Raw genomic sequence first — 22,810 nt, 5'->3', positions numbered from 1 at the left:
CCAATCCTGATGCCACATTCTTCTTTGTATAGTCCAGCTTCTTGAATTTTTTGCTTAGCATATGGATTGAATAAGTATGGTGAAAGGATACAACCTTGACACACACCTTTCCTGATTTTAAACCACACAGCATCCCCTTGTTCTGTTCAAACGACTGCCTCTTGGTCTATGTAAGTTAAGTGTATAGTTAAGTGAAACACAATTAATATTATGTACAGTTAAGTTTAACACAATTAAGTGTTCTGGAATTCCCATCCTTCACAGTGTTATCCATAATTTGTTATGATCCACTCAGTTGAATGCCTTTGCACAGTCAATAAAACACGGGTAAACATCTTCTGGTATTCTCTGCTTTCAGCCAAGGTCCGTCTGACATCAGCAATGATACCCCTGGTTCCTCTTCTGAATCTGGCTTGAATTTCTGATAGTTCCCTGTCGATGTACTGCTGCAACTGCTTTTGAATGATCTTCAGCAAAATTTTACTTGCATGTGATATTAATGATGTTGTTTGATAATTTCTGCATTCTGTTGGATCACCTTTTTTTGGAATGGGCACAAATATGGATCTCTTCCAGTCAGTTGGCTAGGTAACTGTCTTCTGAATTTCTTGGCATAGACAAATGAGCATTTGTAGCACTGCATTGGTTTGTTGAAATATCTCAGTTGGTATTCCGTTAATTCCTGGAGCCTTGTTTTTTGCCGGTGCCTTCAGCACAGATTGGACATCTTCCTTCAATACCATTGTTTCTTGATCATATGCTGCCTCTTGAAATGGTGGAATGTCAACCAAATCTTTTTGTTACAGTGACTCCGTATTCCTTCCATCTTCTTTTGATGCTTCCTGCGTCATTCAGTATTTTGCCCATAGAATCCTTCAGTATTGCAACTCGAGGTTTGAATGTTTTCTTCGGTTCTTTCAGCTTGAGAAATGCTGAGAGTGTTCTTCCCTTTTGGTTTTCTAACTGTATGTCTTTGCACATTTCATTATAATAGTTTGTCTTCTCAAGCCGCTTTTTGAAATCTTCTTAGCTTTTTTACTTCATCATTTCTTCCTTTCACTTTAGCTGCTCTCCTTTCAAGAGCAAGTTTCACAGTTTCTTCTGACATCCATTTTGTTCTTTTCTTTCTTTCCTGTCTCTTTAATGACCTTTGGTTTTCTTCATGTTTGATGCCCTTGATACCATCCCACAGTGCGTCTGGTCTTCGGTCATTAGTGTTCAATGCATCAAATCTATTCTTGAGATGGTCTCTAAAATTCAGGTGGGATATACTCAAGGTCGTAATTTGGCTGACGTGGACTTGTTTTAATTTTCTTCAGCTTCAACTTGGACTTGCATAGGAGCAATTGATGGTCTGTTCTGCAGTCAACCCCTGGCTTTGTTCTGACTGATGGTATTTAGCTTTCCAATTGTCTTTTTCCACAGATACAGTTGATTTGATTCCTTTGTATTCCATCTGGTGAGGCCAACATGTATAGTCAGTCACCATTTATGTTGTTGAAAAAAGATATTTGCCATGAAGAAGTCGTTGGTCTTAAAATTCTATCATGTGATCTCCAGGGTCGTTTTTGACACCAAGGCCCTATTTTCCGGCTACTGATCCTTCTTTGTTTCCAACTTTCGCATTCCTATCACCAGTAATTATCAGTGCATCTTGATTGCATGTTTGATCAATTTCAGACTAGAAGTGGTAAACATCTTCAATATCTTCGTATTTGGCATTCGTAGTTGATACATAAATTGGAATAATAGTCATACTTACTGATCTTCCTTGTAGGCGTAAGGATATTATCACTGACAGTGTTGTACTTCAGGATAGGTCTTGGGGTTTTTTTTTTTTTTTAATGATGAACGTGACACCGTTCCTCTTCAATTAGTCATCCCTGGCATAGTAGACAATATCATTTTCTGATTCAGAATGGCCACTACCAGTCCATTTCAGCTCACCAGTGCCTAGAGATATCAATCTTTAAGCATTCCATTTAATTTTTGACAGTTACAGTTTTCCTAGATTCATAGTTCATACATTCCGTGTTCTGATTATTAATGGATATTTGCAGGTGTTTCTTCTTACTTTGAGTTGTGTCACATCAGCAAATGAGGGTCCCGAAAGCTATTCTCCATCAACATCATTAAAGCCATCTCTACTTTGAGAAGGTAGCTCTTCCCCTGTCATATTTTGAGTGCCTTCCAACCTAAGGGGCTCATCTCCTGGCCCTATATTAGACAATGTTCGCTGCTATTCATAACATTCTCACTAGCCAATACTTTCAGGAGTAGACCACCTTCAGGAGTAGGTCCTTCTTTCTAGTCTGTATTAGTCTGGAAGCTCCGCTGAAACCTGTCCACCAAGGGTGACCCTCCTGGTATTTGAAATACCAGTGACATAGCTTTCAGCATCACAGCAACATGCAAGCCACCACACGGTACGAAAAACTGACGAATGAGTGGTGGTTTCCCTAGTTGTGTGGTCATGTATCTGCTTCTCTGCATACCTGCCATTTGCTCTGTGACTTTAGACAAGAGCCTTAATATGTCTGTTTTCCCATCTGAAAAAAATGGTGTATTAGTTTCTTTTGTTGCTGTAACATATTACTACAAACTAGGTGGCTTAAAACTACAAAATTTATTCTCTCACAGTTCTGGATGCCAAAAGTCCAAAATTAGTACCACTGAGCCAAAATCAAGGTGTTAGTAGGTAGGACTGCACTGCCTCCAGAGGCCTTAGAAGAGAATCTATTCTTTGCCTTTTCCAGCTTCTGGTGGCTGCTGCCATTCCTTGGCTTGTGGCTAGTCGCTGTTTCTGTCTTCACATCACCTTCTTCTCTGTGTACGTGTGTCTTCTCTTTGTATCAAATATCCCTTTGCTTCTGTCTCTTAAGCACACTGGTGATTGCATTTAGGGCCCATTCAGGTAACATCGGATAATCTCCTCATCTCAACATCTTCAATTTAATCACATCTGTAAAGAACCTTTTTCTTTATAAGGTAACTTTTACAGGTTCCAGGGATTAGGTGGCCATGACTTAACCTATTACAAATGGAAATCATATAGTTAAAAAAAAAAAGCTATCAAATTGATTTTGACTCATGGTGACCTTATATGTGTGAGAGTAGAACTATGCTCCATTAGATGCGCAATGGCTTATTTTTCAGAAGTAGATGGCCAGGCCTTTCTTCCAAGGTGCCTCTGGGTGGATGTAAACCACCAGTTTTCTGGTTAGCAGCCAAGTGCATTAACCATTTGCACCTGACATATAATGACCAAAAAAAAAAAAAAAAACATTGCTGTCAAGTTGATTCTGACTCATAGAGACCCTGTAAGATAGAGTAGAACTGCCCCATAGGATTTCCAGGGCTGTAAGATTTTCACAAGGAGATTGTCATAACTTTCTCCCGCAGAACAGCTTGTGGGTTTGAACCACTAACCTTTTGGTTGCCAAACGAGCGCTTTAACCACTGCACCACCAGGACTCCTTGGCATATAACAAGGGTTCCATAAATGCTAGCTTCTTTCCTTTTCAACATCCCTCCTATATACACTGCCACGCCCCTCCTTTCACATTGCCTTCAAATGCTTTTAAGACTGTCGTCATATTAAGTGTACACCTGCTAGGATAATAACAATGAAAATTAATAGCTAACATTTATTTGCTGTCTACTGTAACCCCAGCACTGTGCTGAGTACTTTATCCATGAGTTATAAAAAATATAGGTATCATATAATCCCTATTTTACAGATGAGAGAAACTAGACTCAGAGAGGTAAAGAAATTCAATTTTCCCAATTCACCCAGCTGGTAAGTAGCAGAGCTGGGGTTCAGATTATGATCTCTCTAGTTTTGAGGGCTATGTTCTCAGTCATTAGACCTTGCTTCATACTCAGGAGTGAGGTTCAAATCTCTGATTTCCTGCTTTGGCCTCTGGTCAAAATCTTCCCTGGAGATTCCTTGGTCTGACGCCACAGTGTTCTCACCAGGGTGCTTTTTTGTCACATGCCTGTTCTTTGGTAGTTGCTTGGTCCTGAGCAAGTGGAATTTGAGGAAAGAAGAAATGGAGAGCTATATGCATCCTGAATTCCCTCCTTAACTAACTTGTGTGTTGCTAATCAGTGAGCCCCTTAACTATGGGGGTCATGCCTGAATTATTTCTAAGTACCTAGCGCAGGGCCTGGACACAGAGTAGATATTCTACTAGAATGTAAGCTTCACCAGGGCCTTTTTGTTCACTCCTCTATCCACACTTTAGAACAGTGCCTGGAATGGAATAATTGCTCAAAAAACATCTGTTGGATGGATGGCTGTCTGGCTTAGCTGAGCACGGTTAAAACCTCTGTACTTGTTAACACTTGCAACAGTCATTTATTAGGTGTATACCATGTGCTGGGCTCTTATATACATTGTCAGCAATCCTTACCACTTTCCTATAGGGTAGAATTGATGTGCTGTGGATGAGGAAGATAAGGAAGAGGGACAAGTCAAAGATACCTCCCAGGTTTCTCACTTGGATATTGGTCCAATTATGATGAAACCCGCAGAGAGGCACATGAGTTCTATTTTTACATTGGCTATGTTTGTGGTATCTCTGGGTTATCCTAGTGGAATGGCCAGCTGGTGGGCAGTTGGATGCAGGAGTCTCTTCCTGAGATAAAGGCTCCAAAGACGCCCCAAGTTTGCCAGTGAGCGTGCAGAGGGTGGTGTCCTTGATCTAGCCAGAGCAGGATTGCTTGTTTCAGAACCAGAGGTTTAAAGCTGTTATTTCTACTGAGTTCTAACTTGAACATGTTCAGTTTCTGTTCCAGATGATCGGGCTGAACAACGAACCTGTCTCATTTGTGGGGACCGCGCCACAGGCTTGCACTATGGGATCATCTCCTGTGAGGGCTGCAAAGGGTTTTTCAAGCGGAGCATTTGCAACAAGCGGGTGTATCGATGCAGTCGTGACAAGAACTGTGTCATGTCTCGGAAGCAGAGGAACAGGTGCCAATACTGCCGCCTGCTCAAATGCCTCCAGATGGGGATGAACCGGAAGGGTGAGTGGTGCTGGTGACCCTCGCTGTCTGCCCTTCGCCCATCACTTTACCTTTAGTGTCAGTTTTTCACTAAGCCTTGGATTTATTTATTTTTCAAGCCCATGTTATGTGCCAGGCCTTATACTGGGTACTGGTAACCTAAAAATGAATCTGGCACAGTCCCTGCCTACGGGGAATTCCCATTCTAGGCAGAAAGACTGGTAAGATGTTAAGAATTTTGTGAGAATGAATCACAGGCCCCATGTGGAAAGACCACAGTTAACAGTCAGGTCCTGACTGAGATTAATAAGCTCCACAATTCTTTGATGGAATAATGATAGGAAGTATGAATTTTGGATGGTGAGGCAGGAGATCCCTTAAATGTGACATCATTTTGTTTGCTGGAATCATTGAATATTCAGAGGCTAGGCAGCCCAAAAGTCTGTGTCCAGGTTAGTGAGAGGTTTGGGACTTCCTGGGGAGTTTTTTGAGAGCCATTAGCCTGAGATGACATGAATAAACCAATATTTTAAGAAGTTTAATCTGGAGGACAGCTTTGAAGAATGGATTGGGGTCAGGAAAGCAGGAAAGCAGAAACCTTTTAGAAGAGTCCAAAAGGAAGGTATGAAGGCTCTGAAGGCGGGGCGGGAAAAGAATTGCTCAAGTAGGGAGATGGTGGAGGAAGCTCAGTTGATAAGCATTGATGACTGGGTATGGAACAGCACCAGAAGGCAAACCTGAGGATTTGTACTAATAGTAAGGACACTACTAGGAAAAAAGTTGGGTTAACAAGTTGAGTGGGGCAAAGTGTTGGCCTTGACAGTTCTGATTTTGAGGTACCTTGGAAGCTCTATGGGGCAGTTCTACTATGTCTTATAGGGTCGCTATGAGCTGGAATCGACTCGATGGCACTGGGTTGGGGGACACAGGTAGCAAGCCCTGGTAACGTAGTGGTTAAGAGCTACAGCTGCTAACCAGAACGTCAGCAGATCAAATTTGTTTCTTGAAAACCCTATGGGGCAGTTCTACTCTGTCTTATATGGTTTCTTTGAGTCAGAATCGACTTGGTGGCAGTGGCAAGGGGGACACAAGAGCCTTGGTGGCACAGTGGTTAAAAGCTCAGCTGCTAACCAAAAGGTCGGCAAGTTCGATCCACGAGCTGCTCCCTGGAAACCCTATAGGGCAGTTCTGCTCTGTCCTGTAGGGCCACTATGAGTTGCAGTTGACACCAATGCGTTTGGTTTGATTTTGGAGGGGTACACAAAGAAACGCCCAACAAAGACGTTGGATATATGGAATTGAAACTGAGATGAAAAGTTCTGCCTGCAGGTAGAGGTTTGTGGATCTGTTGGCATAGAGACAGTAGAGTTTTGTGAGTGGGTAGAAATCACCTACAGAGAGAGTTTAGATACAGAAGAGAGGGAGGGTCAGTGGCAGAACCCTAGGGTCTTTCTTATGAGAGGTGGGGAATAGAACAGTGTAGTTCAGTAGAAAGAATAGAGGCTGCAGCGGTAGACAGACTAGGTCTGTGACCTTGGACAGTTTGCTTTATGTCTCTAATACTCAATTACCTTACCTTTAAGATGGGTATAATAATACTTACTTTTCAGAATTTTCTAGAGCATTAAATATAATACATATAAAATACTCAGCAAGGTATTAGGGGTTCATAGTAGTAGTGTTCAGGGGTAAGTGTGGGAGTTAGATTTAGTGAACTATTTAGACAGACTGATTTTGTAGCCTTAATGAATGCAGACATCAAAATGTACTCCAGATTGGTTTTATTGTGAGTGGGTATATGGTGGGATAAGAAGCATCTTTTGGAAACTTGCCCATTACGAAGATAAGCAGAAGCACATTTAGATAAACTTAGGTGGTTTATTATTTTATATAATACTAATATTTCTTTGAGCTCTTACATCTACCAGAAACTGTTATGTACTTTCCATGCATTATCCCACTGAATAGCCTGAACAACCGTGTTATGAATTATTAACTCCCAGTTTACAGATGAGGCTTGGGGAAGTAAAATGACTTACCAATAATTAGTTAAGTGGTAGTTATGTTGACAGTTAATCAGTATTATAATTTGTTATTGATCAGTCAGAGCTTATACCTAACTACATAAGCAATGTACTGTTTTGCATGTAGGCCATATAACGTAGTTAATTGGATGTTGGAATGTTTTGTGTTTACTGGATGATAAATACCATATTAGGGCGTTTAAAGTATTACCTAGTCTGATCCCTGCTTTTCTTTATAACCTCATCTTCTGCCCAGGCCCTACTTACTGTGCTTCAAACATGCCTTGCATTACCCTGCCTTTGCTCGGGTTCTTTCCTCTACCTGGAAATCCTTTCCCTCCCCCACTATCAGTTTCCTCTTACAGAAATCCTTCCAAGCCACCACTACCAAACAAGCATTGTTTTGAAGAGAGAGTCCGTTGTCACCTGCCTACCCTCATCCTGATTTGATTTTGATCCCTAGTTTTCTCTTTTCCTTTTGTGCCTCACAATGAGTATCTTATCAAAGCATATTTGTGGGTGGCCTTCTTGACTACTTTGATGAATCATCCTGCTTATTCAATTAAAAGAAGACGTTCTGAGGCTTCCAGCCGACCTTACCTATTTTAGGGAATAAGAAACTTAACCTTATAAGCCCTCTAACCATATAATCAGGAGAAGATGACACATGGGGGGTATAGCGATAGGGAGCTTGCCTGCTAGGCTTGTTTGCATGCAGAGCTGGTAGGCTGCCTTGCTTGTTGAAGGCAGCCTCTCTCAGAGAGAAACCCTGCCATCTCCTGGTTGGTGCTGAGAGAGCAGGATTAAAATTGCAGCTGCCATGAAATTTGAGGGGTGATGGAATTGTTCTGTATGGAACTGTGGTGGACACTCAGTTCTATGCATTTGTCAGAACCCATAGAACTATACACCACAAAAAAAGGAAATTTTACTCTATGTAAATTTTTTAAAAATTAGGATGGGGGAAAGATGGAATGCAAACTGACAAATGGATCTAACTGGTATTACAAATGAATCACATAACCACACTGAAGGGAATGGGGAAGAAAGGAGCTGAGCTAAATAACTTTGGAAACATCTTTAGAATCAGAAGAGCTAAATTGAAATCCCAGTTCTATTAGTTCTTCCCTAAGTGAGCTTGAGCAAATTTCTTTACCTCTCTGAGTTTCAGTGTCCTCATCTCTCAAATGCATATGATGTACACCTTTTAAGATTGTAAGTATCAAATGAGGTAACATGTGAGTATATTACAAGCTTTAAAATATCCAAATTTTGTTGTAACTGAGGCACTATGACAAATTGTATTGTTTCCCACACTTCAGGCAGTGTCATGCCAACTTGACATGTTTTACCATCTCTGACTAAACCAGTACAATTGTTTATTTTGTATTCTTTTTTAAATAACCTTTTTTAAAAAATCAAAGTTAATTTTCAAAGGGAATTTTTTTACTACCTCAGTGAATGGAAAATCAGTAAATAAATGAGTAAGAGTTATCTGTGTACTGCTTAAGATTATCTTCTTTTTCTCCAATGGGATGCATGCATACTTTGGAAAATAGCAGTAGTGGAAAGAAGGCAGGTCTTGGAGTCTTGATAGCCAGGGTTCCAACCCTGATTCTGCTGTCTAGTTTCTGTCACCTCAAGCAAAGTACTTCATTTCTCTGAGTCTTAGATTCATCTGTTCAGTGAGAGCAATACTAATACTTTCCTCATGAGTTTATTTTACCCAAGATAGTACCTAACACATAGTAGATGTCCATAATATGTGACTTTCCTTTCTCAAGGTAGAATTGAGGGAAGAACTCAAGCTTTTAAATTTCAGAACAAGAAATTGGCAAGATGTAAATCTTTGAGATCTGTGGCCCTTTAAATAAAAAAGGAAAACGTGTTGAGTTCCCTCCTCACCTCCCAGACAGTGAGAGTCAGATACCCAGTGCCGTGAGAGTCAGATATTAGCTGGAATATATTCAGTGTTATATCTGCCTGTGACGGATTTCTATTCTGTACCTGTGAGCTGAGGCAAAGGCATGTGAGCTGTCAGTAATGGAAATAGCAGTGTCAGAAATTGTCATTGACCCTGGAATAGCAGAAAAGGAATTTTAGGGATTTTTAGAACTTGGAATTAAGCTGAATGAGAGCTCTCAGACAGCAGCCAGCATGAATCTAGCCTTAACATAGGCTTTGCATGCTTCTCACTCCAAATTCACAAGTCTTGAAGGAACCTTATAAAGCTGACCATGTTGCCACCATTTCACAGATGAAGATAATGAGAACCTAGCAAGTTGAGAATGGAACCTTGGTTTTATAACTCCAGTGTGGGGAGAGGGGGAAGTATTAGTTGCTGAGCTCCTAGTTAATATGTCAGGCTGTCTGCTTTGTGCTTTATCTGTATTATTGTATGTAATCCTCACAACACCGCATAAGGTAGATATTAGTATCCTCTTTACTCTTCAGTAAACCGAGGTTCAGAGGGATTAAAAAATCTCTTAATAACTGTAGAAACCAGGCAGAGACAGGATTTTGACCCAGCTTGTATAATTCTGATCTGTGTAATCTTAGGATAGCAAGAATGATGTCTACTTGAAGGAAAATGAACCTTCTGTCAGCCTTTCAGTTACCACAGGAACCGATTGTTATACTTCTTGGGACATTCACCTTTTGAGCCAACCAACCCTGCCCTAAAGGACTTTCTAGATTCCTCATGTTAATTTTTTTGAGACAGGTCTGTTATAGCAAAGCTTGATCTTACATAACGCCAGTAACTTATCCGCTGTCATTGTTAACAATACACCCTCCAGACCACCGTCTACAGTGGCCATCACAGAGATTTTTCAAAAATACCAACCTGGCCACATTCCTCACCTGCATTCCATCTTGTCTTCAGGCCCCCCAGCTAAAGTCTGTACCCTTAGCCTGGCATTCAAGGCTACCTATGATCTAGCCCTAGCTAGTCTCTCCAACCTCTTCTCTTGTTACTCTTCCCCTACATATTGCATTACTTTAACCAGATTTAACCACTTGGGAGTTCCCAGAACACTCCTTGCTTGTTTTTCAACTTGAAACTTTTCTGTACATTGTCACTCAACCTGGTGCACCCTTTTTCTGCCTGTCTGATTCCTATTTGTCCTTTAAGACTCAATTCAGAAGTTGCCTTTTCCATTGAGCTTTTCCTGACACCAGAGTCCTCCTGTAACTGTAAATCAGGAGCCCCTTCTCTGTGACCCTATATTATGTGCTCCACAAACAGTGGTGGTCCTAATATTAGTAGTTGTTTTTCTCAGTGTGGCTGGTACTATATAAAATCAAAAAAACCAAACCAAACCCAGTGCCGTCGAGTCAATTCTGACTCATAGCGACCCTAAAGGACAGAGTAGAACTGCCCCATAGAGCTTCCAAGGAGCACCTGGCAGATTTGAACTGCCGACCCTTTGGTTAGCAGCCACAGCACTTAACCACTACACCACCAGCATGCTATATAAAGGGTACTTTTTATAGCTGGAGCCACACTGGCACAGTGGTTAAGAGTTCGGCTGCTAATCAAAAGGTCAGTAGTCGAAGCCACTAACTGCTCCTTGGAAACTCTATGGGGCAGTTCTACTTTGTCCTATGGGGATGCTATGAGTCGAAATCAACTCGACGGCAACAGGTTCGGTTTGGTTTGGGTTTTTATAGTTAGAAAATGCTCACTAACTTACTTCTGTTGTAGAATCACCGGAGTGGGAATTTGAACTGTAAAGGTACTAAACTTCAGGGAGGAACCAGTAATGTCAAAATTCTGATTAATAGAAGAAAAACCTGATCTCCTGGTCCTACAAATTAGACTCAAATTTAGTCAGACGGGGAATAAAAAGATTTTATTTAAAAACAGAAATATTCTTTGTTTTGCCCCTCAAATCTGTCAAAGCCTTCAGATGTATCATCTTGGTGGAATATTGGTAAATATAGGACTAACTAATAACACTCTCATCTTTGTTGAGTACATTGAGTGTATATAGTGTTTATAATATATACCCAATGTCGTGGGGGCCCAAAATTATCTGCGGTCTGTGAGGTAGCCTGAAACAATAGAGTATAAGCTTTGCCTCTAGAAAGACCTGTGTTTTAATCTTGGCTTCACCAGTTACTACCTTGTGTCTTTGGCAAAATAAATTAATCCCCCTTTTGTGCCTAGATTCCTGTGGGCTTGCTTCTGACTGTCTTATGTTTCCTTCCAGCAATCAGAGAAGATGGCATGCCTGGAGGCCGGAACAAGAGCATAGGACCAGTCCAGGTAAGTTGTAGAACTCACTCTCTGTGGTCCATCCTGGAAGTGTAGGGCTGCAGATGCTCCTGTAGCTGCTTACTTTGATCCTCTTTTCTGCTGCTGGGGGGAGCCATCTTTACTTTCATTCCTGCTTAACTACTTATAAGCATCCTTTTAGACCCTGGGTATGAAAGTGCTTTGAAAATCTTAAATATAAAGGATAATGATTTAAAAGCTCTGTGATCTCTCAATCCTTCATAAGGATTTCACAGGCAGTGAACCTTATTCCGGTTCTGAGCCATCCAGAGAATTTTTTTAGTGTCATCACTTTAGCATGTAGATAACTTAGCATGGCAGAAATCATAAGAGAACTCAGTTATGGGTATTCCCCATTCAATCCAACAAGCATTCACAGAGTATCTACTCTGTGCCAGGCCCTAACACCGTGAAATCAGTCCAGTGGGAAAGACACATGTGGAAACATGCATCGCAGTACAGTAAGAGCACAGGATGCCCGGGGAATACAGAGGAAAGGGGCTTCTAAGTCTTTGTTGGCTGGAGCAATGGTTAAGGACTGGAGACACTCAGAGGAGGATTCCTAGAGAAAGCAAAGTTTGAACTGTGTCTGGAAGGAGGAGGAGGCATTACCTATGTTGGGAAGGAGTGGGGAACCAAGCTATTTTTATTTTCTTTAGGCAGAATAGACTGCGTAAAGGCCCGAAGATGAACCTTTGAGGAATGACAAGGCGTTCAGTAAGGTTGGAGCATTGGACATATGTGCTGGAGTAGCAAGAGATAAGGCAGATTCTTGACTTGGGAATGAGTCCTCTAAAGAGTGGCCTTCAACTGCCTTTGATTAGAGCTCCTTAGGTAAAGTGTTTGTGGAGCCAGCCTATATACCACTTGCTCTTACTTGCCAGCAGAAGAAGAACTTTATGAGACTGAAGAATTGAATCTGCTTATGACTCATCAAGTAGATCCCTCAGCATGCTAGTGCCCAGGGACCATGCCTTAAGATTATTAGCGTGAACCAAGAGTCAGGCACTAAAAGGTTTTGAGTAGGGAGAGGGACATGGTCATATTTGCATTTTAGAAACAACATTCTAGCAGTGAAAATGGTTTATGAGGAGCAGTGTGAGGGTGATATACAAGTTTAATTGTTGCACAAGTTGAGTGATTTGGTTGGGAAATTGCAGAGAGACATCAGTTAAAAGGATTTTGTAGAAGTCCAGGCAAGAGATGATAGATAGTGGTTTTAACTAGGGCAGTGACATTGCAGGCTGGGAGGAGGGAATAGATTCAAGGGATATTTAATAGGTAAAATTGTATGTGCTTAATCTGTGTGTGTGTGTGTGTGTGTGTGTGTGTGTATGTGTGTATGTAAGACTTCCAACTCTGCTGTATTCATTCTTTCTATATTTAGATGCAGTAGAAAGGTTATCCATTGGGAAGAATTCTTAAACATTTTCCTCAGTGAACAACAAAGGTCTCCTGTGCTTATGGTTCTTTGATCCCTTACCTTTCCAGATTCTGTGTTCTCTCCAGGATCGAGAGAGCTGTTGATATTCAGAGAAACCTATTTCATCTGTCATTGCATTTGACTTTTTGAGGCTGAGCATATACTTTCCGTTCTAGTCTTTCACTGTTTATGGGTGGTGTGTTAGGAAAAAAGAGCTGTGATCTGCAAGTTCTTAATTGTGTGTAATAATAACAAGGAGCACATATTGTGCACTTGACCTTTATAATTTTATCTTAGATTAACCTCCCAAATCTCTCATTTGCAAACCTGCATACTTCTTTGCTCTAGCACCCTGTGAGGGAACCCTGAGATATGAGAGATGTGGATTTATGTCCATTTTACAGATGAGTGAGCTGAGGCTCAGGGAGTTTTTGAGTGACTTCCCCAACAGTACCCAGCTAGGAAATGACAAATTGGATTTGAACCCAGGTTCCAGCACTACCAACATATTGTATCCTCAATATCCCATGGAACTCTCAGAGAGAGACAGGTGCAACCTGACTTTGGCTCCCAGCTGGAGTAAGCTGATTTCACCAGGACCGGCCCTTTTCACTCAGCCCAAGTACTTCTTTACCCTCCAAGCTCTTCATCCCACCTATCTGGGACGATCTGCTGTCACCACTGTCACTGAGGCTTATTCATTCAGGGCCTTAGTAGATGTCTTGCAGTTTGAAATGGCACCATTTGTCTTTGAAAACAATAATTTCAGAGTACTAAGGACCCCTAATAGGAGTGACATGGTTTTTTGTTGTTGTTGTTGTTACAGTAAGTGAATAAGGAAAGAAAACGCCTCCAGTCCAATATGCAGTCCAAGCTATTGCCAAACAACCACTCAATTTGCGTACCAATTAAACCCTTTTTTCCCATCTAACTCCTGTGTGCTGGCTAGCTTCCAGTTCTAAATGCTCCTGTATTTATTATCAGAGTAGATCAGGGTTCCCTCACAGGCTGCTGGAGCAAAGAAGTATGCAGGTTTGAGTCAAACAGACTTGGAAAAACACATCCTTCCATGCTTTCCATGTGAACAAGAAATAAAAACTCATCTGGACCCTCTCCTTAACACTCAGTCCCATTCTATGTGCTAAGTTTAGCTAGTTAGACCTCAACTCTGGGTTAGACACTTGATAGATGTTTTTATTCACTCCCAATATGGTTTAATAGCTAGATCACTGGACTTGGAGCCTGAATACTTGGACACCTTGGCCTTTTCCTCAAACTGTTACCTAAGCATGGGCACACCGTGTGATCTTAGGGAAGTAGGTCACTTGTCTGAGCTGCAGTTTCTTCTGTTATTTAATAAGCTTAGGAATGTTCTCTTACTTAGAAAATCCATGTGGAGGTACATGGTTGGTACTTAATGAGTGACATTTGTTTATACAACATGTATTTAATGAGTAGCTACTCTTTTTTAGATTCTATCATGACCCTAGGTCTTGTAGAGGGTGTATTTATGATACATTACAATAAGTATTAGAAAGAATAACGATGATGATGTCATCAGCAGCATTTTCATAATAGTTGCTATGTGCCAGGCCCTTTTCTAAGCACTTGATATATATTTACTAATTTAATCCTCACAACAATCCTATGAGATAGATACTACTATTCTCTCCCACCATAAAAATGAAGGAACTTAGGTTCAAATAGTTAAATGACTTGCCCAAGATTATACAGCTAGAGAGTGACAGAACCTGTATTTGGTGTGACTCTTAACTACTGTGCTATCCTGCCCTTCTCAGAATATACAATATTATAAGTGGATAGAAGGACCTGCAATTCTGTTTGTTTGGTGATAGAGGTTTTCACAAAGGAGGTGACATTTTAATTGGGTCTTAAAGGCCAAGAAGGAGTTTGTCATTGAGGAGTGGTGTTTCAGGGGTAGGAAAAAATAGGCGCAAGGACAAAGAGGAGTTTTGAAGACCACAGAGGCTTTGTGGCTTGAGAGTAGGATAGATAGGCAGGAAGAAGACAATGGTGGGCCATGGTTTTTGGAGGCAAGCAACCAAGCTACCCTAAGATTAGTGAGAGGCCTGGAGTATGGGGGTGGATGTGAAGAAATTTGTGTTTCTCTCTAGAGAGCCCTGGGAATCCCTGTGGAGTTTGAATAAGCTCTCGGTCTTGAGGAAGGAACAGAGATTGAGCAGCCTAACATGTATTGATTCCTTATCAAAGATATCAGAGGAAGAGATCGAAAGGATCATGTCTGGGCAGGAGTTTGAGGAAGAGGCTAATCACTGGAGCAACCATGGTGACAGCGACCACAGCTCCCCTGGGAACAGGGCTTCAGAGAGCAACCAGCCCTCGCCAGGCTCCACACTGTCCTCCAGGTGAGCTTCCAGGAAAGCCCAGCATTACTTAGGGGCTGCCCCAAGAGTGGGCCCAGGAAGGAACCTCTGGGCTAGGAATTCCTGCCAGGCTCTCATTCATTGTACTCTTGCTCCCTCAGGCTCTTGGGATAAGGGTCAGGATGACACAAAGCAGAATTTCCAAACCAGTTTTATGCTAAGGACCTTGCAGATGTCCACAGTCTCTTCTACAGACTGATAAAGTGCTATAGCTATTATCCATGCCCATACAATCTTCCCCTAACAGAATATAATTTTAAATGTAGTTCTTTTCTCTCATTTATTTTATCACTGAAATAAGAAAAACCGCATAAACAATATCGAATTAAGGTATAGTTTCTCCGCCTCGGCAAGAGTTAGGTTTTTCACTTCATAAATTTTAAGAAAGAAGGAAAGCTTTTTAAGCCAGTCAGATTTGCTGCTACAAGAAAATACCAGGTTAGAGGCTCTTGGTTCAAGCAGGGTGTCTTTAAATTCTTAAGTGTGAAATAGCTAGGTGTGTTTTCTTCAGGGCTTCAAACAGGTTCTTCCTGGTTCAGTCATGGCCAATGAAGGAAAACCAGAACATACTCGAATTTTTACAATTTGGGTGATCTGGAACGGTAACCAGAATGGGAAAAATTACAGGTCAAAGCCCTGGAATGGGAGACTTGGAAGAGGTGTAGTGAGCCCTTTCAGAAGCCTGATGTGTGAGGACTAGATTATTAACAAGACTGGAGAGTGACACACATTCAAAGAGGCATGGTCGGCTGCCATCTTTGAGCAGGATAGCACTGTTTCCAACTTTATGCAAAATCCGACAGGCAAGAGATTTGGTTGCTGTGCAGTGCGTATGCTGCCAATTGTTTTTTAAGAGGGAGATAAAGGTTCTAGCAGGGTTTCCTGTAATTTGTCCCATTCGGTTACCATTCTGATTTACCCAGCTTCTAAAAATTCAGATCTTTTCTAGTGTCACCTCCTTGGCCATAACTGAACTGGGAAGAACTGGTTCAAAGCCCTAGTTTTCTTTGAGTAGTTGGTTACCAGGGGAGGTTTCCTTTCCCCAAAAAACCTTTCTTATAGGGCAAGGACTGACAAGTTTTTTTTTAAAAGGGCCACATAGTAAATATCTTAGGCTTTGCGGGCCACACAGTGTAGGTCGTAACTATTCAGTCCTGCCATTGTAGTGTGAAAGCAGCCATAGACAATATGTAAAGAAATAAATGTGACTGTGTTCTAGTAGAACTTTATTTACCAAAAGAGGCCGTGGGTTAGATTTGGCCTGTGGGGCCATACTCTGTCAACTCCTTTTATAGGAGATGCATCTAAGTAAAAGCGAAAAGAATCTTTTTTTTTTTTTAATGGACAAAGTGGTTAGATTTCTCCAAGAAAGGGGAGGAGATAAGACTCTTCATATTTCATTGTAACCTTTATTCATTCTGTTGTCCCTTAGTGTATACCTTCATTTGAATGTTTGGGAGTTGTTGTCACATGCCACATTCCATTGAAAACTCTCTAGATATGGCATCTGCGAAAGTAATTTATTTAACAAATATTTATTCAGTACCTACTTTGCCAGGCACTAGGTGTAATAAGCCACACACACACACATCTGCACAGAGTCCCTTTCTCACAGATTGGAATTTAGTACAAAAGTCATGTATTTGGCCATTACTTATATCCCCTGGCTTGAGGAAGACACAGACCTCATGCCCACAAAACACCTGAGCCACCTCCTGGCTCATTTCCTTTGAATAGGCATTAAACCTGTCATGTTTCTGTTTGACATGAGACTTTTCTCTCCAGTAGGTCTGTGGAGCTAAACGGATTCATGGCATTCAGGGAACAATACATGGGGATGCCTATGCCTCCACACTATCAATACATACCGCACCTTTTCAGCTATTCTGGCCACTCGCCACTTCTGCCCCCACAAGCTCGCAGCCTGGATCCCCAGTCATACAGTCTGATTCACCAGCTCGTGTCAGCGGAGGACCTGGAGCCACTGGGCACACCTATGTTGATTGAAGATGGGTGAGTGAGCCCTGCCCTGTTTGGCCCCTTTAGCCTCAGAATGTTCTCCTACCCCACACCAGTCTGCAGCCCTGGCTGCTATACCTCACGCTTCAGAATGAGTGAGGGAGGATAGTGAGCAACGACTGAAGCATCAGAGGACAAATCCATACTTATCCCTGAAGTCAGCGTACCCTCAATTTTTTTCTTGTGTGTCTTTTCTTATAGAGTTGAAGCTATTTATCAGTCCCTATGGAACTGGGATTGAAAGGCCTTTGCTCCTGCTTGGGCCTAGGTAAGCCAGGCCCTGGCTTGGGTCTAAGCGCTTCTATGCTAGAGATGAGCTATACTTCGTGGGATATTCATACATCAATTCTAAGCCTTTTAACAGCCCCTAATTGGTTGTGGCCTTCGACATTCCCAGCCAGCACACTCATGGTTACCCCTGGTAGCATGTGACTGCTGTGTGTGCAGGCCTGAGTGAAAGGAAAAGCTTTCATTGCTCAGCAGGCTCTACCTCAGATAATAGTTCAGCCTTCCGGCCTACCCATTGCTTGCATCCATTACTCCTTTGGCCTGGAGCATAGGCTGTTTGAGAATAATCAAGCTTAGATCCCCAAAAGGTATCCTGAGGTTTCTTAAGCAAATCTCTGGTTTCAAAACAAGACTCAAATATCCACCCACAAGAAGGCCTTACAAAGCCTTTATAAATCTGAGCATAGGGGCTTGGGGAGGAGTCCTATCAATGGTCCTTGAAGGGAAAAAGCTGGGACCCCTGAGTCAGTGGCCTCAGAGGACCCCTCTAGCCCAGAGACACAAAATGCCCTGCTCCTTCCACAGTAGCGTAGAGGAAGGGCTGAGCAATTCTGGCTCCTGAACTCTTGCCACCAGGGGGTGCAGTGAGAGCAGGAAAAGCCTCTGGCCACGTTCCATTCTCCTCAGCCATCTGCCTGGAAGCTCTTTTTTTGTGCCAGCTCCTGTGTTGGGTGGGTATGAGATCTACTGCATTGGAGCTCTCATTGTCAAAACTAGAACAGGAATGACTGGTAATTTTCTCTAAGACATGGAACATTAGAGGACACCAACTTTAAAAGTCATATTCCTTGGTACTTATACAAATTTCTAAGCCTCCTTACCCCTTAGCAACTCTTTCTCACTAAACCTGCCCTTCCAGCTCTGAGGGGCAGCTGCAGGCTTCAGTCCTGTCCCTTATCAAAAGCCTGAGTTGAGTGGAGCTGGAGATCCATGGTCAAGGGCAAGGAGCCCACTGCAACAACCATTTGTGCCCTCAGAAGTACCTTCTCCTTATACCCTTGTCCTCACCCTCCAGCCAATGGAAGTGACTTTTCCCTATCCCCACCCCCACCCCCCAGATATGCTGTGACACAGGCAGAGCTGTTTGCTCTGCTTTGCCGCCTGGCCGATGAGCTGCTCTTTAGACAGATCGCCTGGATCAAGAAACTGCCCTTCTTCTGCGAGCTCTCAATCAAGGATTACACATGCCTCCTGAGCTCCACCTGGCAGGAGTTAATTCTGCTATCCTCCCTCACCGTTTATAGCAAGCAGATCTTTGGAGAGCTGGCTGATGTCACCGCCAAGTACTCGCCATCAGATGAAGAACTACACAGGTGAGGGCTGCTGGCTGGGGAGGAAATCTCAGGCAACCAAACCATTATCATCCTTGCGAGCAAGGTTTACTGGCATTCCAAAGGATGGGCATTAAAGCCCTGCAGGCCTGGATTTGAATCCTCACTTAGTCAGTAACTAGCTCTGTGACCTTGGCCAAGTCTTTGATCCTTAATATCTGACTTCATAAAATGAGGATGATGACAGTACCTCCTCAACCAGGTAGTTGTGTGGAATAAATGGTATTGTACAGTAAAGCTTAGCACAGTAGTAAACTCTTATTTTTATCCATCTACATCACTGAGGTAAAATAGTGCATCTGGGAAAACAAAAATCTAAATTTTGCCTAAAATGTGAGGAGGGGCTCTGAGCTATAGTGTATAATCCAAGAAAGAGACCTCCTATGAGCCATCATAGTACCTATTGTGTGCCAGGCACTGAGCTAGGTAGTTCATATTACTGTCTCTTTCATGCTCACAGCTTCCAGCATTATTTTGCCTATTTTGTAGACAAGGAAACAAATTCTGAAAGACATGCCCTTGAGGGTTTTGGATTTGAACCCGTAGCCTAGATTTGAGTGCTGAGATCCCAACCCATAGTGTTTCATTAGCCAGGCCTTGCTCTGCCCAGAAGAGGGGAACAAGGAGAGGTACAAAGCATTGTGAGCTGTGATCTGTACAGGGTGGCAGCTCCTTCTGGGTCTACATGGCCTCAGGCTTAGTCGGGGGCCCCGGAAATGTAACTTTGAGGCTGCTGCGAGGCCCCTGCTGCCCTCTGCCCAGAGCCAGGGATGGTTGGTGTTGGTGACCCCAAGTCCTGACCTCTGTGCCTTTCTCCTCTGGTCCTGCACGTGTCTTTGGACCCCTGTCCCCACTGCCAGCACAGTGACCCACAGTAGCCCCGCAGTAAATAGGGCTGAAAGAATAAGTCAGCAGTAATTAAGTCCTTTGGGGGGGTCTCAGTTCCCATATTCATTCAAACAAGATGGAGCACACCTAACATGTGCCAGCCACTGTTCCAAGCCCAGGGGATACAGCAGTGAAGAGAACACACACAAATCTGTGTCCTCATCAAGCTTATGTTTTTTAGTGGCATTGACTGGTAATAAATGCCTGCAAAGCTTGAGCTTTCACTGCATCTTAGCTGCCTATTGTAGATGGTTCCCTGAATGGTGAGGTGTTAAGAGCATAGGACTAGGAGATTAAGCTGTTTTCCCCACTGTTTTCTGGCATAAAGTCTCATCCCAGCTGGTCAGGATCCTTCTAACCTACTTGTCTAGAGCAGATCTTCTCTCTCCCTCCTGCTCCATGGCCTGTCCAAGCGCTCTTTTTACTTACTCACTTTGTACATATGGGGCACATTTTCTGACCCCAAAATCAGGATAAATGACCTGTTGAGATTTTCCTGGCTTATAAGTTTATGCATATGAAAAGTCTTATAAAGCTTAAATCACATTTAAATAGACATTTTAGGAAACCACCTTTATTAAACAGTATAAAATAATGGAAGCCATGGGATTCCAGGACGCCAAGAATGAAGAAAGAAAAGGTGCCCCATCGGTGAAAGTTAGCCTCCATGCTTCTCTACACATGACTGGGGTGCATCACCCCTCTGACATGTAATCATGGTATAAATACAAGCCAAGGCTCAAGTTCAAAGGCCCTTTGTACAGCGGAGGGAGGGAAGAATGAGTCTGGGTGCTGGCTCTTCTCCCTGGTTTTCTAATATTTCCTTATTAATAGTGCTTACTAGTTTCAGAGTAATGTATAAATGACACAGTTTTGAAGTCAGCTGACACTTTGTCCTATATACAGAGCTACTTGACTTTGCAGATGACCTAACCCCTTGTCCAGAGACTCCGATTCATTGTTTCCATTAAGTTCCTGTCTCCTGCTCTACATGTAAATCTGGGCCGACAGAGTATTTGGATAGCAGTCAGCCTGCTCTGATATTGTCAGGATTTGCAGAGCTGGCCCCAGAAACCCACCCTCCCATTTGCCTTGAATCCATCAGTTCATCCTGGGCTGCCTACAGTGTCAGCCTCTGAGCTCTACTCTCCTGTAGAGTGATAGATTTTCCCAGGCTCTCTACACTTATCTGTCAGTTTATTGTACAGTGGTGGCTTGCGTGTTGCTGTGATGCTGGAAACTATGCCACTGGTATTTCAAATACCAGTAGGGTCACCCACAGTGGACAGGTTTCAGTAGAGCTTCCAGACTAAGACAGACTAGGAAGAAGGACCTGGCGATATATTTCTGAAAAAATTGGCCAGTGAAAACCTTACAGGTAGCAGAGGAACATTGTCTGAGTGCCAGAAGATGAACCCCTCGGGTTAGAAGGCACTTAGAATATGACTGAGTCAACCTTAGTGATGTGAGTGAAGTAAGGCTTTTGGTACCTTCATCTGCTGATGTGGTATGACTCAGAATGAGAAGAAACAACTGCAAACATCCATGAATAATCGGAACATAGAATGTACGAAGTATAAATCAAGGAAAATTGGAAGTTGTCAAAAAAGAAATGGAACTCCTGAAGATCAATATTCTAGGCCTTTAGTGAGCTGAAGTGGACTGATATTGGCCATTTTGAATTGAACAATCATGCATTCTGTTATGCCAGGAATGACAAATTGAAGAGGAATAGAATCGCATTCATTGTCAAAAAGAACATTTCAAGATCTCTTCTGAAATACAGCGCTGCCAGTGATATAATAATATCCATAGGCTTACAAGGAAGACCAGTTAATATGATTATTATTTAAATTTATGCACCAGCCACTAATGCCAAAGAAGAAAAAATTGAAGATTTTTACCAACTTCTACAGTCTGAAATGGATCAAACATGCCATCAAGGTGCGTTGATAATTGCCGGTGCTTGGAATGCAAAAGTTGGAAACAAAGTAGAATCGGTAGTCTTGGTGATAGAAACAGCATGGGAGATCACGTGATAGAATTTTGCAAGACCTTTTTTCAGCAGCATAAACGGCAGCTATACACATGGACCTCACCAAATTTAAAACACAGGAATCAAATTGACTATATCTGTGAAAAGAAACAATGGAGAAGCTTAATATCATTGATCAAAACAAGCCTAGGGGCCAGCAGCAGAACAGACCGTCTTAGTTATCTAGTGCTGCTATAACAGAAATACCACAAGTGGATAACTTCAGCAAACAGAAGTTTATTCTTTCACAGTCTAGTGGGCTAGAATCCGAATTCAGGACGTCGGCTCCAGGCAAAGGCTTTCTGTCCGTTGGCTCTGGGTGAAAGTCCTTGTCGTCAGTCTTCCCCTGGTAGAGGAGCTTTTCAGTACAGGGATCCCAGGTCCAAAGGATGCACTATGGTACCGGTGCTTCTTTCTTGGTGATATGAGGTTCCCCATGTCTGTTAGTTTTCTCCCTTTTATATCTTAAAAGAGATTGGCTTAAGACTGAGTCTTGCCTTAACATCACTGCCACTAATCCCATTAACATCATATAGTATTTACAATACATAGGAAAAAACACATCAGATGACAAAATGATGGACTTTTGTTAAAAAAATGATGACAAAATGATGGAAGCTAAAGAAAATTAAAACAAGTCCACAAGAGCCAACGGACGACCTAGAGTGTATCCCACCTGAATTTAGAGACCACCACAAGAATAGACTTGACGCATTGAACACTAATGACGAGACCGGGTGAGTTGTGGAATGACATCAAAGACATCATACGTGATGAAAGCAAAAGGTCATTAAAAAGACAGAAAAGAAAAAAAAAGGGGGTCAAAATGGATGTCAGAAGAGACTCTGAAACTTAACTCCTGAACATAAAGTAGCTAAAGCAAAAGGAAGAAATAATGAAGTAAAAGAGCTGAACAGAAGATTTCAAAGGGCAGCTTGAGAAGACAAAGTAAAGTATCATAATGAAATGTGCAAAGATCTGGAGTTAGAAAACCAAAAGGGAAGCACGCTCAGCATTTCTTAAGCCGAAAGAACAGAAGAAAACTTGATTCAAGCCTCGAATTGCAATATCGAAGGATTCTATGGGCAAAAAATTCAACGATGCAGGA

At 42.2% G+C, this 22,810-nt stretch overlaps 1 protein-coding gene across 3 annotated transcripts in view; it reads left to right on the top strand.

Moving 5' to 3' along the window:
- NR6A1 (nuclear receptor subfamily 6 group A member 1) overlaps positions 1-22,810 on the top strand; it is a 269,928-nt gene that overhangs the window by 230,566 nt on the left and 16,552 nt on the right. For 2 of the 3 annotated variants that reach the window (XM_049896174.1, XM_049896176.1), the window contains exons 3-7: positions 4,789-5,031; positions 11,249-11,304; positions 14,969-15,123; positions 16,927-17,154; positions 18,507-18,761. In XM_049896174.1, coding sequence (XP_049752131.1) covers positions 4,789-5,031; positions 11,249-11,304; positions 14,969-15,123; positions 16,927-17,154; positions 18,507-18,761 — 937 coding nt within the window. The remainder of the gene's footprint in view (positions 1-4,788; positions 5,032-11,248; positions 11,305-14,968; positions 15,124-16,926; positions 17,155-18,506; positions 18,762-22,810) is intronic. The other variant, XM_049896175.1, reaches the window with a different exon arrangement.

Source organism: Elephas maximus, chromosome 9 (genome assembly GCF_024166365.1).
Source record: "Elephas maximus indicus isolate mEleMax1 chromosome 9, mEleMax1 primary haplotype, whole genome shotgun sequence".
Classification (NCBI taxonomy): domain Eukaryota; kingdom Metazoa; phylum Chordata; class Mammalia; order Proboscidea; family Elephantidae; genus Elephas; species Elephas maximus.
Note: the sequence above shows the minus strand (reverse complement) of the source record. Positions and strands in the feature narration are given on the sequence as shown.